Source organism: Oncorhynchus tshawytscha, linkage group LG12, assembly GCF_018296145.1.
Source record: "Oncorhynchus tshawytscha isolate Ot180627B linkage group LG12, Otsh_v2.0, whole genome shotgun sequence".
Taxonomy (NCBI): domain Eukaryota; kingdom Metazoa; phylum Chordata; class Actinopteri; order Salmoniformes; family Salmonidae; genus Oncorhynchus; species Oncorhynchus tshawytscha.
This window is the reverse complement of record NC_056440.1, coordinates 26,652,698-26,672,379: the sequence shown is the minus strand read 5'-3', so window position 1 is coordinate 26,672,379 and position 19,682 is coordinate 26,652,698. Positions and strand designations below refer to the sequence as shown.

General features: G+C 41.9%; 2 protein-coding genes across 4 annotated transcripts in view; both read right to left on the bottom strand.

Moving 5' to 3' along the window:
* coro1ca (coronin, actin binding protein, 1Ca) overlaps positions 1-14,622 on the bottom strand; it is a 58,583-nt gene extending 43,961 nt beyond the window's left edge. For 2 of the 3 annotated variants that reach the window (XM_024438624.2, XM_024438623.2), the window contains exon 1: positions 14,473-14,622. The gene's annotated coding sequence lies outside the window, so the exon portion shown is untranslated. The remainder of the gene's footprint in view (positions 1-14,472) is intronic. The other variant, XM_024438625.2, reaches the window with a different exon arrangement.
* Positions 11,922-19,682, bottom strand: part of si:ch211-108c6.2 (uncharacterized protein LOC559375 homolog) — a 31,011-nt gene continuing 23,250 nt past the window's right edge. The window contains exons 2-4 of the mRNA XM_024440568.1: positions 17,936-18,220; positions 15,545-17,284; positions 11,922-11,987 (exon numbers count right to left, since the gene is read on the bottom strand). Coding sequence (XP_024296336.1) covers positions 11,922-11,987; positions 15,545-17,284; positions 17,936-18,220 — 2,091 coding nt within the window. The remainder of the gene's footprint in view (positions 11,988-15,544; positions 17,285-17,935; positions 18,221-19,682) is intronic.

The window sequence follows — 19,682 nt, the reverse complement described above, 5'->3', positions numbered from 1 at the left end:
CAAATAGCTCTTTGTTGACTGTTGCTGGGTGCCATCGTCCTCCATCAGCACCGGCCTGTACCCTACCTGCCCTAAGCTCTCTCCTGGCCCCTTGCACTGTATCACTGAAGCTGGAGACTATTACCTCCCTCACTAGCTTTAAGCACCAGATGTCTGACCAGCTCACAGATCACTACACATAGCCCATCTGTAAATAGCCCATCTATAAATAGCCCATCCAACTACCTCATCCCCATACTGTATTTATTTATCTTGCTCCTTTGCACCCGTGTCTCTACTTGCACATTCATCTTCTGCACATCAATCAATCTAGTGTCTAATTGATATACTGTAATTACTTTGCCACCATGGCCTATTTATTGCCTTACCTCATTTGCACACACTGTATATAGATTTTCTTCAACTGTATTATTGACTGTATGTTTTGTTTATTCCATGTGTAAATCTCTGTTGTTGTATGTGTTGAACTGCTTTGCTTTATTCTTGGCCAGGTCACAGTTGTAAATGAGAACTTGTTCTCAACTTGCCTACCTGGCTAAATAAAGGTGAAATAAAAATAAAATAAAACACCAAGTCTGAATTTGTCCTGCTAGGTGACCTAAACTGGGACATGCTCAAACCACCTGACCAAATCCTAAAGCATTGAGACTCTAAATCTCTCAGATGATGACCAATTCCTCAAGGTATGACTCCAAACACGCAGAAAAGGCTACTCTTGATGTTTCTCACAAATAATCCTGATAGGTATGGTGTTTTCTGTAATAACCTTAGTGATCACCCTTTTACAGCCTATTTTTATCTTCATAGCTGATAAACAAAGCAACTGAAAGTACTTCAAAAGAATAGCTGAAAGTACTGGGATTGGATGCCTGTTGTTTTTCTTCATGGACAGAATTTGGTGATCAACTCATTCTCAAACTCCGACTTCCCTGATCTAAAGAACTTTGTGATGCTTATTAATTTACTTATTTTTCTAGATGACCGGTATATTGTTTCAGTCCCTTGGCCTTCAGTTTATGTGGAAAACAGTAAGCTGGTTTTTAATTTTCAAAAAGTCACAGAAGATGTCTTTTTTTGCACTATCTGGATCCATATTTAAGTGTGCGGCACCTATTATTGCTGGTGTAGTGACGCATATTTTTAATCAAACATATGTCGTAGGAAAGATTCCTAAATCTTAGAAAACAGCTTTTGTTTTACCACTCCTCAAGGGAGGTGATGGTAGTGAATTGGATAATTATCGGCCCATCTCTAAGCTCTCCTGTTTGGCTAAACTTCTAGAGTATTCTGGAAAACTCCCTGAAGTCAGGCTGATTGACTGGATGCCGTCGACTCTGAGCCATTGGAGTTGGTTAAAGGGGTCCCACAAGGTTCTATACTTGGTCCATTACTGTTCACTCTCTACATAAACAATATTGGTGATGAGAAGTGTCAAAATCATTTATATGCTGATAACACTCATGTACTCGATCGCTTCAACAGCTGACCAAGCATTATCACTATTGGAGACAGATTTTAAGATATTGCAAGGATATTTTATACAGCTGAGACTTGTTTAAAATGCAAAGAAATCATTATGATTTTTAATAGGTTCAAAAAGTTGGTTGAAAATACACTTGCACTTACGAGCTTAGATGGTTCTCAAATGAATCAGGTCTCTGCATATAAATACTTAGGGATATGGTTGGATGATAAACTGTCTTTTAAAATGCATATTGACGAACTTTGTAAACGGCTAAAAATCAAGCTAGGCTTCCTCTATAGAAACAGGACGTTTGTCATCTACAAATAGAAGACAAATTGTGCAAGCTACTTATGTTTTATATATTATGGGGAAATTATTTACATGAATGCTACGGCATCAACACTTAAAATCGCTGGATGCTACTTATAATTGCGCACTTAGGTTTATTACGGGTGCTAGCTCACCACTCACCACTGTGTTTTATATTAATATGTGGGTTGGACTTCGCTGTCCGTTAGACAAGAACAACATGCTCTCATGTTTGTCTATAAAGCACTTCTGAAAAAGCTACCTTTTTATTTATCATAACTCATCAATATTAGAATTAGAATTCCTAAAACCAGGTCTCAAGCATGGATTACACGTGAGGCCCATGCGATTTCCACAGAGTTGGGTATGGCTGCCTTTTCCTGTTACGCTCCTTGCCTATGGAATAGCCTGCAGACTAAACTTGAGACTCTTGTCCTCCTTGCTCATTTTAAATATTTATTGGAGCATTTTTATATTGCTTGTAACTGTTTTGGGTAATGCAAGTTCTTGTGCTGTTACTACAATAACCTGTGTGTAAATGTAATCTGTTGCTGTATTTTATGTGTGTTATCTGTGATCGTTGTGTTTGTCTTGTTTAGTTTTTTAATCGTTGTACCTAACATGTATACGCAGGGCCCAGCTGTAAAAGAGACCTTGGTCTCAGTCTGTGTTCCTTGTTGAAATAAAGGTATAATAATAAAGCCTGTGTTCGTAATGGCTGCTCAGTGAAACGACGTGTCCCGATTTGTCTTAGACGCTTGCTAAAAAAACTTTAATGAGCAAACCTTCATGAACTCTCCTCTGTCGAAGACGCTTGGTCCTTATTATTTGATATTTTCAGCGGTATTGTTAACTTCTTGGTGACTGGGGGGCAGTATTGAGTAGCTTGGATGAATAAGGTGCCCAGAGTAAACTGCCTGCTACTCAGCCAGAAAAGCTAGAATATGCATATAATTTATATATTTGGATAGAAACCTCTGAAGTTTCTAAAACTGTTTGAATGATGTCTGTGAGTATAACAGAACTCATATGGCAGGCGAAAACCTGAGAAAAATCCAACCAGGAAGTGGGAAATCTGAGGTTTGTAGTTTTTCAACTCATTGACATTCCAATATACAGTGTATGTGGGGTCATTTTGCACTTCTTAAGGCTTCCACTAGAAGTCAACTGTCTTTAGAACCTTGTTTGATGCTTCTACTGTGAAGTGGGGCCGAATGAGAGGGGATTGAGCCAGGTGTCTGGCAGATTGCCAAGAGCTCGTGACGCGCGGTCATGTGAAAGTCAGCTTGCGTTCCATTGCTTTTCTACAGATAAAGGAATTCTCCAGTTGGAACATTATTGAAGATTTATGTTAAAAACATCCTAAAGATTGATTCTATACTTAGTTTGACATGTTTCTACGACCTGTAATATAACTGTTTGGACTTTTCGTCCGACCTTTTTGGCTGGACTTGCACGCACGTTTGGATTTGTTTACCAAACGCCCTAACAAAAGGAGGAATGAGGACATAAATTAACTTTATCGAACAAATCAAACATTTATTGTGGAACTCTGATTCCTGGGAGTGCATTCTGATGAAGATTAAAGGTAAGTGAATATTTCTAATGCTATTTCTGACTTCTGTTTACTCCACAACATGGCAGATATCTCTTTGGCTGTTTTGGTCTCTGAGCGCCGTACTCAGATTATTGCATGGTATGCTTTTTCCGTAAAGTTTTTTTGAAATCTGACACAGCGGTTGCATTAAGGAGAAGTTTATAATAGTTGCATCTTTTATCAATGTTTATTATGAGTATTTCTGTAAATTGATGTGGCTCTCTGCAAAATCACCAGATGTTTTGGAACTACTGAACATAACGCACCAATGTTTACTGAGATTTTTGGATATAAATATGAACTTTATCAAACAAAACATACATGTATTGTGTAACATGAAGTCCTATGAGTGTCATCTGATGAAGATGAAAAGGTTAGTGATACATTTATCTCCTTTTGTGACTCCTCTCTTTGGCTGGAAAAATGGCTGTGTTTTTCTGTGACCCAACATAATCGTTTGCGGTGCTTTTACTGTAAAGCCTTTTTGAAATCAGACACTGTGGCTGGATTAACGCGAATTTTATCTTTAAAATGGTGTAAAATACTTGTATGCTTGAGGAATTTTAATTATGAGATTTTTGTTGTTTTGAATTTGGCGCCCTGCACTTTCACTGGCGGTTAGCGAGGTGGGACGCTACCGTCCCGAATATCCCAGAGAGGTTAACATACCAGCCCCCATAAAGAAAATGAGATTTAACAACAGGTTCAGCCCCTGGTTTGACCGTGATCTGGCACGGTTACTCCACCTCAAGAATTCCATTTGGCTCGGCACACACACTCAGGCTGACTGGTTCTCGTTCAGGCAAATGAGAAATAAGTGCACTCAGGCTATCCAATAGGCCAAAGTTAGTTACTTTACCGATTTCTGCTCTCGTAAAACCCTGGGTTTTCTGCACGTTAACACGAGAAGCTTATTACCTAAAATTGATAAATTGAATGTGTCGGTTCACAGCTTCAATCCAGATGTATTGGTCATTAAGGAGCAGTTCTCCCTCTGTGGGTCTAACCAAGAAGTTCTGGAAAATAGTTAAAGACCTGGAGAATAAACACTCCTCACACCTTCCCATGTCCCTTAATGTGGTTGTTACTGACAAGAAGCACATGGCTGAGCTCTAAGTCAGGATTCCTATTTGACTAAGCCATGCCTCCTTGCCCATCCAACATCTCATCTCCCACACCTTCTATTGTGAATAGCCCCGATGCTCCTCCCTATTTTCCCCCTGCCCCGCTACAAAGTTTCTGCCTGCAGGCAGTCACTGAGTCCGAGGTGCTAAAGGAGCTCCTTAAACTTGACCCCAAAAAAAACTCATCTGGGTCAGTCCTTTATTTAAAAAAGGGGGAGATCAAGCTGATCCTAACTGTTATAGGGCAATTTCTATTTTGCCCTGTTTATCAAAAGCGGTGTAAAAACTTGTAAGTTATCAACTGCCTGGCTTTTTGATGTCTATTGTATTCTCTGGTATGCAATCTGGTTTCTGCTCAGGTTATGGATGTGTCACTAGAACCTTAAAAGGTCCTCAATGATGTCACCATTGCCCTTGATCCTAAGCAATATTGTGCTGCTATTTTTATTGACTTGGCCAAAGATTGACACAGTGGACCATTCCATTCTTGTGGGCCGGGTAAGTAGTGTTGGTGTCTCTGAGGGGTCTTTGGCCTGATTTGCTAACAACCACTCAACGAGTGCAGTATATAAAGTAGAGGTTGACCGCTTAATCGGAATGGCCGATTAATTAGGGCCGATTTCAAGTTTTCATAACAATCGGAAATCGTTATTTTTGGGCGCCGATTTGCCGATTTAAAAAAATATATATATTTTACATAACTGACTGCCTAGTTAAATAAAGGTAAGAAAACATTCTTATTTTCAATGACGGCCTAGGAACGGTGGATTAACTGCCTTGTTCAGGGGCAGAACGACAGATTTTCACCTTGTCAGCTCGGGGATCCAACCTGACAGTTAACAAGTCCAATGCAATAACGACCTGCCTCTCTCTTGTTGCACTCCACAAGGAGACTGACTGTCTGTTACGCGAATGCAGTAAGCCAAGGTAAGTTGCGAGCTAGCATTAAACTTATCTTATAAAAAACAATCAATCAAATCACTAGTTATCATCAACCATGTGTAGTTATTACTAGATATTATCTAGCGTGTCCTGCATTGCATATAATCTGACTGAGCATACAAGTATCTGACTGAGCGGTGGTAGGCAGAAGCAGGTGCGTAAACATTCATTCAAACAGCACTTTAGTGCGTTTTGCAAGCAGCTCTTCATTGTGCGTTAAGCATTGCGCTGTTTATGACTTCAAGCCTATCAACTCCCGAGATGAGGCTGGTGTAACCAAAGTGGAATAGCTAGCTAGTTAGCGCGCGCTAATAGCATTTCAAACTTCACTCGCTCTGAGCCTTGGGGTGGTTGTTTCCCTTGTTGTCGTTGTGTTGCTGGTTCGAGCCCAGGGAGGAGCGAGGAGAGGGACGGAAGCTATACTGTTACACTGGAAATACTAAAGTACCTATAAGAACATCCAATAGTCAAAGATTAATGAAATACAAATGGTAAGAGGGAAATGGTCCTATAATTCCTATAATAACTACAACCTAAAACTTCTTACCTGGGAATATTGAAGACTCATGTTAAAAGGAACCACCAGCTTTCATATGTTCTCATGTTCTGAGCAAGGAACTGAAACGTTAGCTTTCTTACATAGCACTTTTACTTTCTTCTCAAACACTTTGTTTTTGCATTATTTAAACCAAATTGAACATGTTTCATTATTTACTTGAGGCGAACTTGATTTTATTGCTTTATTATATTAAGTTAAAATAAGTGTTCTTTCAGTATTGTTGTAATTGTCATATTACAAATAAATAAATCAAAATTGGCCGATTAAATCGGTATCGGCTTTTTTGGTCCTCCAATAAAATCGGTATCGGCGTTGAAAAATCATAATCGGTTGACCTCCAATATAAAGTCAGAAAAGTTGCTTTCTCAGCCACTGCCTGCCTGTCACCAAAGGAGTACACCTAGGCTAAATCCTACGTCCGACGCTCTTCTCAACAACATAGCTCGGGCAGTAGGAAGCTCTCATTCAATTATATGCGGATAATACAGTGATACTCAGCTGGCCCCCCCTGGTTTTGGTGTTAAATGCTCTATAACAAAGCTTTCTTAGCATCCAACAAGCTCTCTCTATCCTTAACCTTGTTCTGAACACCTTCAAAAACAAAAGTATTGTGGTTTGGTAAGAAGAATGCCCCTCTCCCCACAGGTGTTTTTACTACCTCCGAGGGTTTAGAGCTTGAGGTAGTCACCTCATACAAGTACTTGGGAGTATGGCTAGACAGTACATGGTCCTTCTCTCAGCAGATATCAAAGCTGCAGACTAAAGTTACATCTAGACTTGGTTTCCTCTATTGTAAATCACTCCTCTTTCACCCCAGCTGCCAAAAGAACCCTGATTCAGATGACCATCCTACCCATACATCCAGCCATCAGATTTGCCACCAATGCTCCTTATAGGACACATCACTGCACTCTATAGTCCTCTGGAAACTGATCATCGCTGTGTACCTGTCGCAAGACCCACTGGTTGATGCTTATTTATAAAACCCTCACTCCCCACTATCTGAGATACCTACTGAACCCCTCATTCTCCACATACAACACCTGTTCTGCCAGTCACATTCTGTTAAAAGGTCCCCAAAACACACATCCCTGGGTTGTTCGTCTTTTCAGTTCGCTGCAACTAGCAACAAACACTCAAACTGGACAGTTCTCAATCTCTTCATTCAACAACTCAAAATCATGCACACTCGTACTGACAGTTGTTGCTGCTTTGTGTGATGTATTGTTGCCTCTACATTATTGCCCTTTGTGCCGTTATCTGTGCACAATAATGTTCGTCCTTTTTTTTTTATACCAGCCCTCGCAGGAGGCCTTTTGCCTTTTGATAGGCCGTCATAGTAACTTACAATTTGTTCTTAACTGACTTGCCTAGTTAAATAAACAGACAGACCTCTCCATCTTAGCTACTGATATATTAACATGTTTTGACCATGACTGTGTAACAGAGAGAGAGTGAATGAGCAAAAGTACCCAAACCAACAAGTTACACAAACTTGTTGCTGCGATAGGTTCTCTCATCTGGTAGTGTCAGTCTTGACTGCATCAAATCGATGAATCACTAGCTACACTAGCCAGCTAAGTTAGTTAGCCAGCTAGCAAGGATAATTGAGGCTATTTTGCTGAACTCCCAGCATCTTTATCTACAACAACTCCATTCATATTAAACAGCCTACCTGTTGGTTGATCATTGTAGCCTACTCCTAACTTAGCCAACTTAATTCTGTAATTGTCATTCTATTTTGCATTGATTCTAAATCTACCAAGTCACTTGTTACACATGGTAGTGCAGCTTCGATTGACCAACAATAACAAGCATGTAAGCTTGTTAGGCTTTATAAAATTTATTTTTAAATGGGGCACACCGATAGAAACGGTCATAAAACATATTTTATTACAATTTCTAATGTCATGGTTTATCCTTGTATGTAGCAATGCCACAGATGTTAATTTAAATTTAGACAACGAATATGAAATGATACCTTATTTTTTCTCAAAAATGAATATTCACCTCCTGAGTGGCGCAGTGGTCTAAGGCACTTTTGAATATTCTAATAAATGTGTATATCCCTAACTGTAAAGAGCTTAACACTTATCTATAAGCTCCTGTCCTGTGTCAGTGTCGCACTAAGTGCATTTTTGCACAACCAGTGAAGAGAATGACGAGACAGAAAGAGAGCGCGAGACTGAGCACAGCATGTGAAGTAATCAGTGATAACAGAACAATTCAGTCCATTCCCACTTTCCTTGAGAGCACAGAAGGTTAGAGGTCTCCTCTCCACCAAACAGTCAAAGCTGAGTGCTGGGGAGTGGGGACTGCTGCCTTTTCTTAAACCAAGGCACATTGTTATGCTCTGACATAAGGCTGGGAAGCAGTTAGTAAAAAAAAAAAGAAGAGCAAGAGCTCGTCTTCTTTTATGTCCCTTTCAGCTGAAGACAATCTAACACTATACATGGTTATGTTCATGCATCACAATTAGGCCTACTACAGCATGACCATCCCATTCTGTCTACAACTATCAGTGCCAAAACTGATTTGTCAATGAGAAGGCTGCCACACTATAATACTGCCCCGCCCTGACAATGCACCACAAGGATCACTGCAAAACAATACACACAAGGAAATAGACCGTGTCATTCAGGGGGAAAGGTTAGTTCACTGATCAATCTGAAATCATCCTGAGGAAAAGGGAAATTGTACACAGACAGAGCCAGGAAAATGATGAGGAAGGTCTGTATCCTGTCTGATCCCATTCCCCCCACCCACCGACAGATCAGGTCAGCATCTCCTCTGCTTGAAAGCCCTATCGTGTATCTCACTCTCCTGGTCCCTGTGAAAGCCACTAATAATTTTTAAAAGGATGTAGGGGCTAATCCTTGTACATGAAGAATGGGCAGGTGGTCAACCAAAGCAAAAATTAACAATGTCAATCCAAATTGAATTGACTTCTTTAAATATTTAACCATCCGCTCACTACAGAGTGGTTACTAGGGAACCAGACAGATGCTGATGTTGTCAAGCACTGAAATTCATAGCTCACTGCAGGGAGCTCAAAGACCAGGAAATCCCCCAAAACAGTTTCCACTAGTTACCACAGCCACAAAGTGAAAATTGGCTGTATTTGAACAATTCTTAAATAAATAAATTTGATCTTTTTAGGATTAGGTTTTTTTAGGATTAGACATAATATTAGTGTGGTTAAGGTTAGTTTTAAAAACTGATTTTAAGAAGATAAAATGTAGAAATAAGTTAGGAAATAAATAGGTTTATGACTATGTGGCTGCGGTAACTAGTGACAAAACATTATGTGGAGAAGGGGAGAGGTAAAGTCAGCCAAGGAAAGAGAATTAGGAAATCTACTAAACTATAATGGAATTGTTTTAAGACAAAGTAATACCAAGGATTATTTATCCATTGGATTTTTAATATCCATTGAAGTATAAAATTGTTTTAACATAAAAAATTAAAAAATAGGAATATGGTATTAGCCAATACAAACACATTGAACAACAGATTCCCTGCATGGAAGAGTCCCCAAAAAAATATCAAAAAGGAAGTTTGTTCTGAAATGTCTATTCTATATCAGAGAGAAAAGATAAAGGAACCCATTTTTTTTTTTTTTTTTACATTTCATTATCCGCCTTATTTTAGGCACTAAACTATCTCCACACTTCCATTATTTTAACTAGTACCATGGACTTTCAGACAAGTCTTGAGGCTTGTGGGCGCCCTAGAGCAGGGTTTCCCAAACTCGGTCCTGGAGCCCCCCCTGGGTATACGTTTTGGTTTTTGCCCTAGCACTACACAGCTGATTCAAATAGCCAACTCATCATCATGCTTTTATTATTTTAAATCAGCTGTGTAGTAATAGGGCAAAAAACAAAACGTGCACTGGGGGGGGCTCCAGGACCGAGTTTGGGATACCCTGTCCCAGAGCACAACGAAGAATACCATCGTGTTCATGAGTCTCAGCTTTCCACAGATATTAGTGTAGCCCCAACCGTTCGGGCGCAACAGACATAAGAGGCTGTACCAACTTCAGACGAGTCTTGTGAGCATCCTAGAGCAAAACAGAACACCATCTTGTTCGTGAGAGTCATTTTTCATTGCAGTGGTCATACTATTTTTGATAGGCCAAACTGTTCGGTCGCTACACAATTTATTTTGTGAGAAGACCGATTTTCAGGATGTCTCATGGTCTGACAAACACCGCTCTAGCTCTGCCACCTTCCATCGCAGATGCAGATGGGCGATATTGGATATTGAGACGCAGCTCTTGCAAAAAACAGATCTCTAGTTTAATGAAAGTCATCAGGCTCAGGTAGCATCAGCTTGAATTTCCATTCTGATCAAAGCTCTAATCAAATCTAGACACATTTATATGCTTTATAAATGACACTTTTGGTTTGGAAGGGAAATACCAGGTTGCCTAGGAGAAAAGTTATTTTTTCTCAGGATGGACATTTATAAAATATTCAACTCTAGTCGGTGTGCACATGAAGTAGCCCTACATAACTTGGCACTGATTAGGGCATCCCAGGTGGTGCAAGTGGTCTAGGGCACTGCATCGCAGCGCTAGCTGTGCCACCAGAGACTCTGGGTTCGCGCCCAGGCTCTGTCGCAGCCGGCCGCGACCGGGAGGTCCGTGGGGTGACGCACAATTGGCCTAGCGTCGTCCGGGTTGTCTCATCGCGCACCAGCGTCTCCTGTGGCGGGCCGGGCTTGGTTGGTTTGTGTTTCGGAGGACGCATGACCTTCGTCTCTACCAATCCCGTACGGGAGTTGTAGCAATGAGACAAGATAGTAACTACTAATAATTGGATAATACGAAGTTGGGGAGAAAAAGGGGGTAAAAATTCAACAACAACAAAAAAAAAAACTTGGCACTGATTAACCACATAGCCCATCAACACAAATGACCACTCTGGAGTGAAGTGGAGCCCCGCACCCCAGTGTCTGGCATTATGTTGTCCCAAGGCTTTTCTTTCTGTACTGTCGCCTCAATGCTCTCGATGCACTGGCAGACTTTGCCTTTTGTCACTCAGAACGCATAGAGAGACGCCACCTAAATCCTCTTCCCGTAACCAAATCCACAGTGTACCATTGTAATCAAATTCCAGCTACATTCCACTGCTTTTCTCAACAATGAGATAAGGTGCTGTTTTTTCACCATTCTCTGTTCCTGGGTGACCATGTGGTCTGTGCTCTGCTCTTTGTAAAATACCACGAGCGCACAATGTCAGCAGCACAGTTCAATGGAATGTTGTATTGTTTTCAAACTTGGGACTATGCGCTCAAGGGCCAAAAAGACTATCCTGCAAAATACAGACAGAGCCAGTGCAACAAGACAATCCACTGGAACTGAGCCACTTATTTCCCCATCTACAGTGCATTCGGAAAGTATTCAGACCCCTCAACTTTTTCTACATTTTGTTTCGTTACAGCCTTAGTCTAAAATGGATTAAGTTGTTTTCTCCGCTCGTCAATCTACACACAATACCCCATAATGACAAAGAAAAAACTGTTTTTGTTTTGCGCATTTCTTAAACACACTGAAATATCACATTTACCAAAGTATTTAGACCCTTTACTCAGTACTTCGAAGCACCTTTGGCAGCGATTACAGCAGCGAGTCTTCTTGGGTATGACGCTACAAGCTTATTACACCTGTATTTGGGAAGTTTCTCCCATTCAACCTGTTTTCACTTTGTCATTATTTGGGGATTGTGTGTAGATTGCTGAGAATTTTTTGTTATTTAATCAATTTTAGAATAAGGCTGTAACCTAACAAAATGTGGAATAAGTCAAGTCTGAATACTCTCCTAAGGCACCGTATCCATCTATGCTCGGACGAACAAGACCAGACATTTCAACTATGTTCAAACTGCACATTAAATGTCAAATGAGGATGATGTACAGCAGCATTCACTCTTTCACCTTGTTCTGGAAGGTCAGGATCTGGTACAGAACCTTACCAAGGACTAGCCTAAACTATAAGAACAAAACGTCAACTGTTTCAAAGGAGGACATTTGTCTATGCGTGTAATTATCCAACTTAATTCCCAGACTTGAGAAGGTCCACTCCCCAAACCCTATGAAGCTACTTAAATCAAGACAGGCTTTAGGCAGACAAACTCCTGTGCTGTGTGACCTAGGTTAAGGTGAGAGTTTGTTGTTTTACATCCACCAAGACAAAATCCACTAAATGAGAAAGTCAAAACAAAAAGTGTGGGCAATAGATATGATGAAACAACCAGTTTTGACCAGATGGATACACTGCCACAGAAATCATGCTGAATGGTGTACTCATCAGATCAGTGCATGCTCCTGGCCACTTCCCAAATGAGTCACATCTACAGACAGACAAACACACATCACATGACATCTTGGTCTCAAATCTCTACTAGGCCTGTGCAGTCCTGTCTGTCACAAACAATCTCACCCTGGTTCTGACATGGTCAGTCAGGTCCTCCTCCCAGTTCCTGATGGAACTTCAGAGCAGGTTTGGGAGCACACCCACAGAACTGGGCAAAGGAAATGCAACTGGACAAAATACCATCACACTTGGCTTCCCAAAAATGAGGAGAGGTGGATACTGTTGGCAAGACATGAACACCTTTCCATGATGGGTCATGTTCACAGCACCAAAGGTAGTTGTGCCTACTAACCCTAATCAAACAGACTAATGGTGTTGGGTGTGATAATACCAGCAAGAACTGGGTGTGATGCAAGAACTTAGAGCACATGTGCAGCTTTGTGTGATGGTTTCTTGATACCTCCACAGGGCAGAAAATAATTGGTTGAATAAACACTGCTAATGTGTAGGCCTACTCCAAATCGTTATGAAAATCCTATTTAAAGTTGCAGAATTTTATTTCCCTGTAGAGGAGTCTCAGAAGATGTAAACACTTCACCTTGGTGATGTGGCCTCGGATAGCACCACCTTGCACAGACAGGACCTGACACAAACTCAAGAATGTGAGATGTGAACCGAGGTATGCAATCAGAGTTACCATCAGGCAGAAATGCTAACTGAAAATGTGCATGTTCTTGTTGCGTTCTCCCAAATTTCCTAAGGACCTTCATCTTGGAATCCATTTATACAAACGTGGCTGGAGGGGGGTTCGAGGACTTATTTGCCAACCCCCACTCCCTCTGTAGCCTAACACGTCGGTGCATCTCACGCTCAATTTCCCTCTATTCTGACCCACTTCCTCTCCCAGACAAGCCTTGGGAGGTGAGGGGTAACTTCGGAGTTAACAGTGGTGCGGTCTGAGTGGCCAGCCAACCTGCCAGCCAGAGGTTGATGCGTCCTGACATCCAGACCAAACATGACCATGGTGTTAACATGTGCCCCTCAGGTCAGACTGACAGCTAGCTATGGCCAGTCCTCCACCCACAATGACTCACTCATTCTCCAATGGAAGGGAACACCCAAGCTGCTTACGCAAACACACGTCTTTGCAAATAGTTCTGGAGGGGGGATCGAGGCTAATAATAGGCAAATCCTTCAGGTCTGAAAACCAAAATTCCTCAAGTAAAATCAATGTTATCATAGATCAAAATGCTATTTTTTAACAGCCTGAAAAGTCTAAGGCTGATCAAAGCTATGGCTGTTCAATCACAGTAACAGATATAAGTAGGTTGGCATTATACAGGGCCATTAACGGTGACCCATCACCTCGGTTAGAGAGCAAAGCCATAGTTTAATGTTTATGGGCGATGTCAGAAAAAAAAGAGAGACGCATAACGTCTTTATGGTCAGACTAAAATATTTGTGTACAATTAATTTTATCCAATCGGTCCTCGAAACATAGCTGTGCCAGCAGTAGTAGCACAGCTGTGCTGACAATGTGCTTTTGTCTGGGAATTTGAGTCATTCCTACATTAATTATAAATTCCTTTTTGCAAAAGAGGTTATCTGTGGACACACAACTAATTTGATTGTGCTAAGAAATTGTTGCAAGCCTGCAGTCATCAGCAACACCCAGATGACATTGTAAAGCTGAATGAGCTCAGCTGTCTGAATCAATACTTTCCAGTGAACTAGCTAACGTTACCTCCCTAATATTATATCGTTTTGACAGTTTGAGGCTAAATTACATTACCCCATCCTCGTTTTAACTGATACCACAAGTCAGTTCGGTTCATCAGAAACAATTACATTGTCGTGGAATAATACCCTACCACAACTGGCTGCTGGACTGGTCATTCATCCCACATGGTGGATAGCTAGTCAGTTTATGGCTATCACAAGTACTAAAGGCAAAAAATGTAGATAGTTAGCTACCTAATTTAGCTAGGTAACTAACTCATTGGCGTTGAAAACTTGTCAATCCCAATTAGCTGTAGCTTTCCTCACTGAATTCAAGCAAGTGGTGCCTCGCTAACTAAAGCACAGACGACACAGATTAATACAATAACCAAGTCGGAACTGTGTGTACAACATTATTAAAGAAAAAGCAAAAATACTTACCTTCCAGATCAAAGTACAAATATCCCTGACTGCTGAATTATCTAAAATAGGACTGTCGACGTTCACCCAATTGAATCCACCGCTAATGCCACTGACAACTCGCTTGTGCTCTCTTTCCCTCTGTCACTGCTGCACCGGACGCAACGCCCTCCCCTATCCCCATTCCCCGCCTCAGTTATGGCTTGGCCAGGCATGTTTGGAAAAGATGAGCAGCAGCCAAGACCACCAATCACAATCCCCGTTAGAGCTGTGTCAGGGAGCAAGACACATGCCTCCAATATGTAATTGTTAATGTGATAAATAGTGTGTTATAATGAATAACATAAAAAGGAAACGCATCTACATAATAACACATCTACTGTATATTGTTACAATGTGATAAATATGAACGCCTTGAAAATCTGAAACTTGATGAGCAATAAGCATTGACATAACCCCCTCTCTTTCTTTTAATGACAGATGTGTACACCTTGAAGGCATGGGAGTGGTTGGTGCACTGTCCCTTATAAAACGTAATGTCCCAGTAGAAGTAGGCTGCAAATCTATTCTGACTGTACCTATGCAAATGTCACCCAGACTCAGTAAAAGGGCAAGAGGGCAGTGTACTATATGTAGTGTGTTGCTTTAACTGCCTCCTCTAAAGCTGATGACAAATGTTGTTTAGAGGTATTTTAGCTAATAGATTAAATAGAACATGAATTGAGAACCAAATCTACCTCAGGAATTTGTTTATTCTGCTTGCCACAAGATGGCATCATTTTACAAATCCACATAAATAGCGTCTGTAACCGTCCAATCAGCCACCAAATGTTTCCCTGAGCCTTGTTGCTTAGGCCCACAGTAGATTTGGAGGGGATTGGGATAAATCATATAACTAAATGAAAAACAATGTTTTGGACCTATGGATCAGAAAAGCCTGTGATTACCAAACACTTTCAACATACAAATTATTCAAATATACAAGTTTCTGATTCATGCACATCTGTTATCTTTCATTCATCCCCACTTACAGTAGGCTGTCACATAATGCACAATTCAGATGAAAACTTGTAAAGCTCATACCTTTTCTCACAGATGGTTTCCTCTCCAGTGTCTTCTCTGGGGATTTCTTGGGGGTGTCAAAAGCCGCCAACATTTGAGCCACATTCACAGACTGGGGTTGCTCTGAAACTCCATCAGGTTTAGCTTCCAATGGCTTTGTCATATCCGGATGCTTCAGCTTTTCTTGTAGTAGAATGTTCTCCTTTAAGAGTTCAGAGACAGGCCTTGATTTAGGAGTATCCTGGTGTTTGCCACTCTCTGAGACAGTTTGGTCCCTGTCCTGGGTAGACTTTTCATCAAAGTGGACAGCAGTGTTGCTCTCTGTGACTTGCTCTGACACAAGCTCTGTTTTTAATGTAACATCTTGAGACTGAAGCTTCTCATCTTTGTTCTGATTATCCATACTCTCTTGGCTTTCTGCTGATAGAGCACTCCCAGTTCCTACCGAGGCTGAGGCAGCCTCTATCACTACAACTGGGATGTGTGTTATTTGAGGAGGGTCCTTCATGGTCTTAGCCTCCTCCATAGACTCAGCATGCAAGGCCTCTGAGGTGCATTGCCTGGGTGTTGGTGGAGGAATCTCAGTGACAGTGATAGCGCTTGGTGATTCATCAATGTTGTGCAAAGGCAGGGGCTCTGTGGTTTGATCATCCTCTTTATTGCAGAATGGAGACTCAGTAGACTCAATGACGCCCTCATCAGACACTGAGGAAGATGCAGGTTTTTCTGTGATGACCTCACTCCTAGTCTCTGGTGATGGGGTCTCAGCTGGGGGAGTATTTTTCATCGTCTTCCCCTCATTTTGGGGCGAGGCAGCTGTTGTTGCAAAGTCATGTTCTGAAGCCATACAGTAAGCCTCATCCATCAGTGATGACATTCCTGCTTCTCTATCAGTGACAGATCCAGTCTCCAGAGGTGGAGCTGGTGAACAGATGATATCTGTAGAGTCCTGAGTAGTTTTCCCTGCCTGGTCACTTTTTTCCAGGCTTTGTGGATGAATCTCCTCATGACAGGGCTTAGTGTTAGCTTCTGCTCCAGGGAGTCTCTCTGTTGTACATACAGAGGATGATAACATTATGGTTTCCTCCTCAATATGGCATTGTAATCCAGGGTTATTTTGATCTGGAGCTGTCTTTGCAATATCAGCGGATGGTTTTGGTGTTGTTTCCTTGGCAGCAGGTTTTGGTGTTGTTTCCTTGGCAGCTGGTTTTGGTGTTGTTTCCTTGGCAGCAGGTTTTGGAGTTGTTTTCTTGGCAGCAGGTTTTGGTGTTCTTTTCTTGGCGGCAGGTTTTGGTGTTGTTTTCTTGGCAGCAGGTTTTGGTGTTGTTTCCTTGGCGGCAGGTTTTGGTGTTGTTTCCTTGGCAGCACGTTTTGGTGTTGTTTCCTTCACTGCAGGTTTTGGTGTTGGCACAGCCCCTGTCTCCACAGCCACTGGATGAAGCTTTGTCTCAGGTTGCAGCTGGTCATGGTCATCAGACTGGTCCCTTGACACAGAGACCACCTTTTTAACTTTGGAGAGATCTGGAGACGGCTCATTTTTGTTTATTTTCAGAAGCTTCTCCAAAATGGAGCTGGGCTCCTCTGTATGCCCCATGGGCAAGGCTTCTTTGTCCCTATGAGTGGGAGGGTCAGTTGTAGGGGATCCTGCCCCTTCCAGCTCACTTTGTTTGTGATTATCATTCAGGTCAGGCTTAATGTCACACCTTGCCACCTCTGACACTTTATTTTCTTTCTCAATGTCACCCTTGTTTTCATGTCCATGTGGCTTTACCTGTCCCGTTGTTGGAGGGTCATGATTCAAGGTACCACCCACGGCTAACAGAGACTTTTCCCCTTTTGTCTTTTTCAATGGTATTTGAAGTTCAGCCTTGTAGGGGTCTTTCAGCTCTCTCAAATCGCCTACTGCTCCATCAATGCACCTGGTGTCTCCATCCTCAACTGCCTTTGAGGGTTCATTTTTAATTTTAATTTCCTGGTCTTTCTGAACAGTCAACATATTTCTTCCTCCCTCTTGAATGACGTCATCAGTAGTTTCAGTATTAGTCCCATCCTTGCCGACTTTCACAGAACCTTCCTTCTTGTATTCCATGGTGCTCTCACCCATTGAAACAGTGCCATCAGTTTTCTCCACAGCTGGATTATACATCTCACCAGTAACTCCCTCTGAAGCAGAACAGCAATTTTCTTCCTGGTTTTTCTGGTGTGGAGCTGTTCTTTCATCTCGATGGTCCATCTTGGCAGTTTTACCCTCCTTCTTCTTCTCTCTCACTTTTTCGGTGGATTGTCTGGGTGTTCTGGCCTTCTCCTCACACTGTGTGTTACTCTCTGGGCTATGGCTTTTGTACTGATCCTGTTGAGTCAGTGGAGCAGTCCTGCCACCCTCCTCTCTTCCCTCCTCTCCTCCAGCCCCTCCCTCTCTCACCTCCCCCTCCTTGAAAGGACTCACCCCTTTCTGAGTGCTATGGTTTTTCTCTGCCGAAGGTGTTGTTGGCTCCATGCCTGGACCTTCATTCAGACTTTTAGCATCAGCTATCGCTGGGTCCTCCCCGGCTTTACCGGCCTCCTCACAGGGGCTTCCTCCCTCCATGGCACCACCTGTATCCCTGCCTGCTTCCCCTGGGTCGGGGCAGGGCCCCCTCTCCTCTGCCCCTCCACTGCTGGCATGTTCATCCCCATCCACCTTGTCTTGATTCTGCCCAATGCTAGTCTGTGGACAGAGACAAGCTGTTACCCTCCTCACTCTGAAGTAGCAGTCCACAATAATGCCATAGATTTGGCATGCCAGTCCAGCAGCATTTATTTAACTGTAAACCCTGTGCTCTGCTCTCCCACATCCACTCTCTCTCTCCATCCATCTCCTTTTTTTCTTTCAAAGCAGGGTGTATGATTATACCTGTCCCACTGAGAACTGGCAGAGATAGAAATATGAGCTGGAAACATGAGAAGTAGAGACAGGAAAAGGAGCAATGTAATCAGATATCAGGAATAGAGCCAGGTTAATTTACTGTGAAATAGCACAAATGGGATCATGTGTAGACACAGTGGATACATTATATACCACTAGTTCGTTATGGCACACAAAACAGGAGCCATTTACATGGTCTGGTCTGGCTAAGCATCTTATGACCACAACTGCTCTAAACCACATTGATTGTTCATGCTTTCACAATGTCAACGCTTATAGGGTCAACTTAAGAAAAATACATTGGTGTCACAAGATTTCTCCTTCTGAGGATGATCATGTCAGCTTGTAGGACCTTAGCCAGGCATGACACATTCTGATGTATGTAAAGGTAGAGGTATGACATTAGTGAAGGAACTGGCACTAATAAAAAGGGTTAGGATAGATCATCCCAAATTAACACATTTAATAGTAAGTGGGTGACAGGCATGCAGGACATGATCCTTTGATTCTAGTATTTGAGATGGCCAGAGTGAAGCCTGACTCCACAGCAGATGAAGCAGAGGCACATACAGTTGAAGTCGGAAGTTTACATGCACCTTAGCCAAATACATTTAAACTCAGTTTTTCACAACCACTGACATTTAATCCTAGTAAAAATTCCCTGTCTTTGGTCAGTTAGGATCACCACTTTATTTTAAGAATGTGAAATGTCAAAATAATAGTAGAGAGAATGATTTATTTTAGCTTTAATTTCTTTCATCACATTCCCAGTGGGTCAGAAGTTTACATACACTCAATTAGTATTTGGTAGCATTGCCTTTAAATTGTTTAACTTGGGTCAAACATTTCTGGGAGCCTTCCACAAGCTTCCCACAATAAATTGGGTGAATTTTGGCCCATTCCTCCTGACAGAGATGGTGTAACTGAGTCAGGTTTGTAGGCCTCCTTGCTTGCACACGCTTTTTCTGTTCTGCCCACACATTTTCTATAGGATTGAGGTCAGGGCTTTGTGATGGCCACTCCAATTCCTTGACTTTGTTGTCCTTCAGCCATTTTTCCACAACTTTGGAAGTATGCTTGGGGTCATTGTCCATTTGGAAGACCCATTTGCAACCAAGCTTTAACTTCCTGACAAGGTCCTTTGCTGTTGTTCTGGGATTGATTTGCACTTTTCCACACCAAAGTACGTTCATCTCTAAGAGACAGAACGCGTCTCCTTCCTGAGCGGTATGACAGTTGCGTGGTCCCATGGTGTTTATACTTG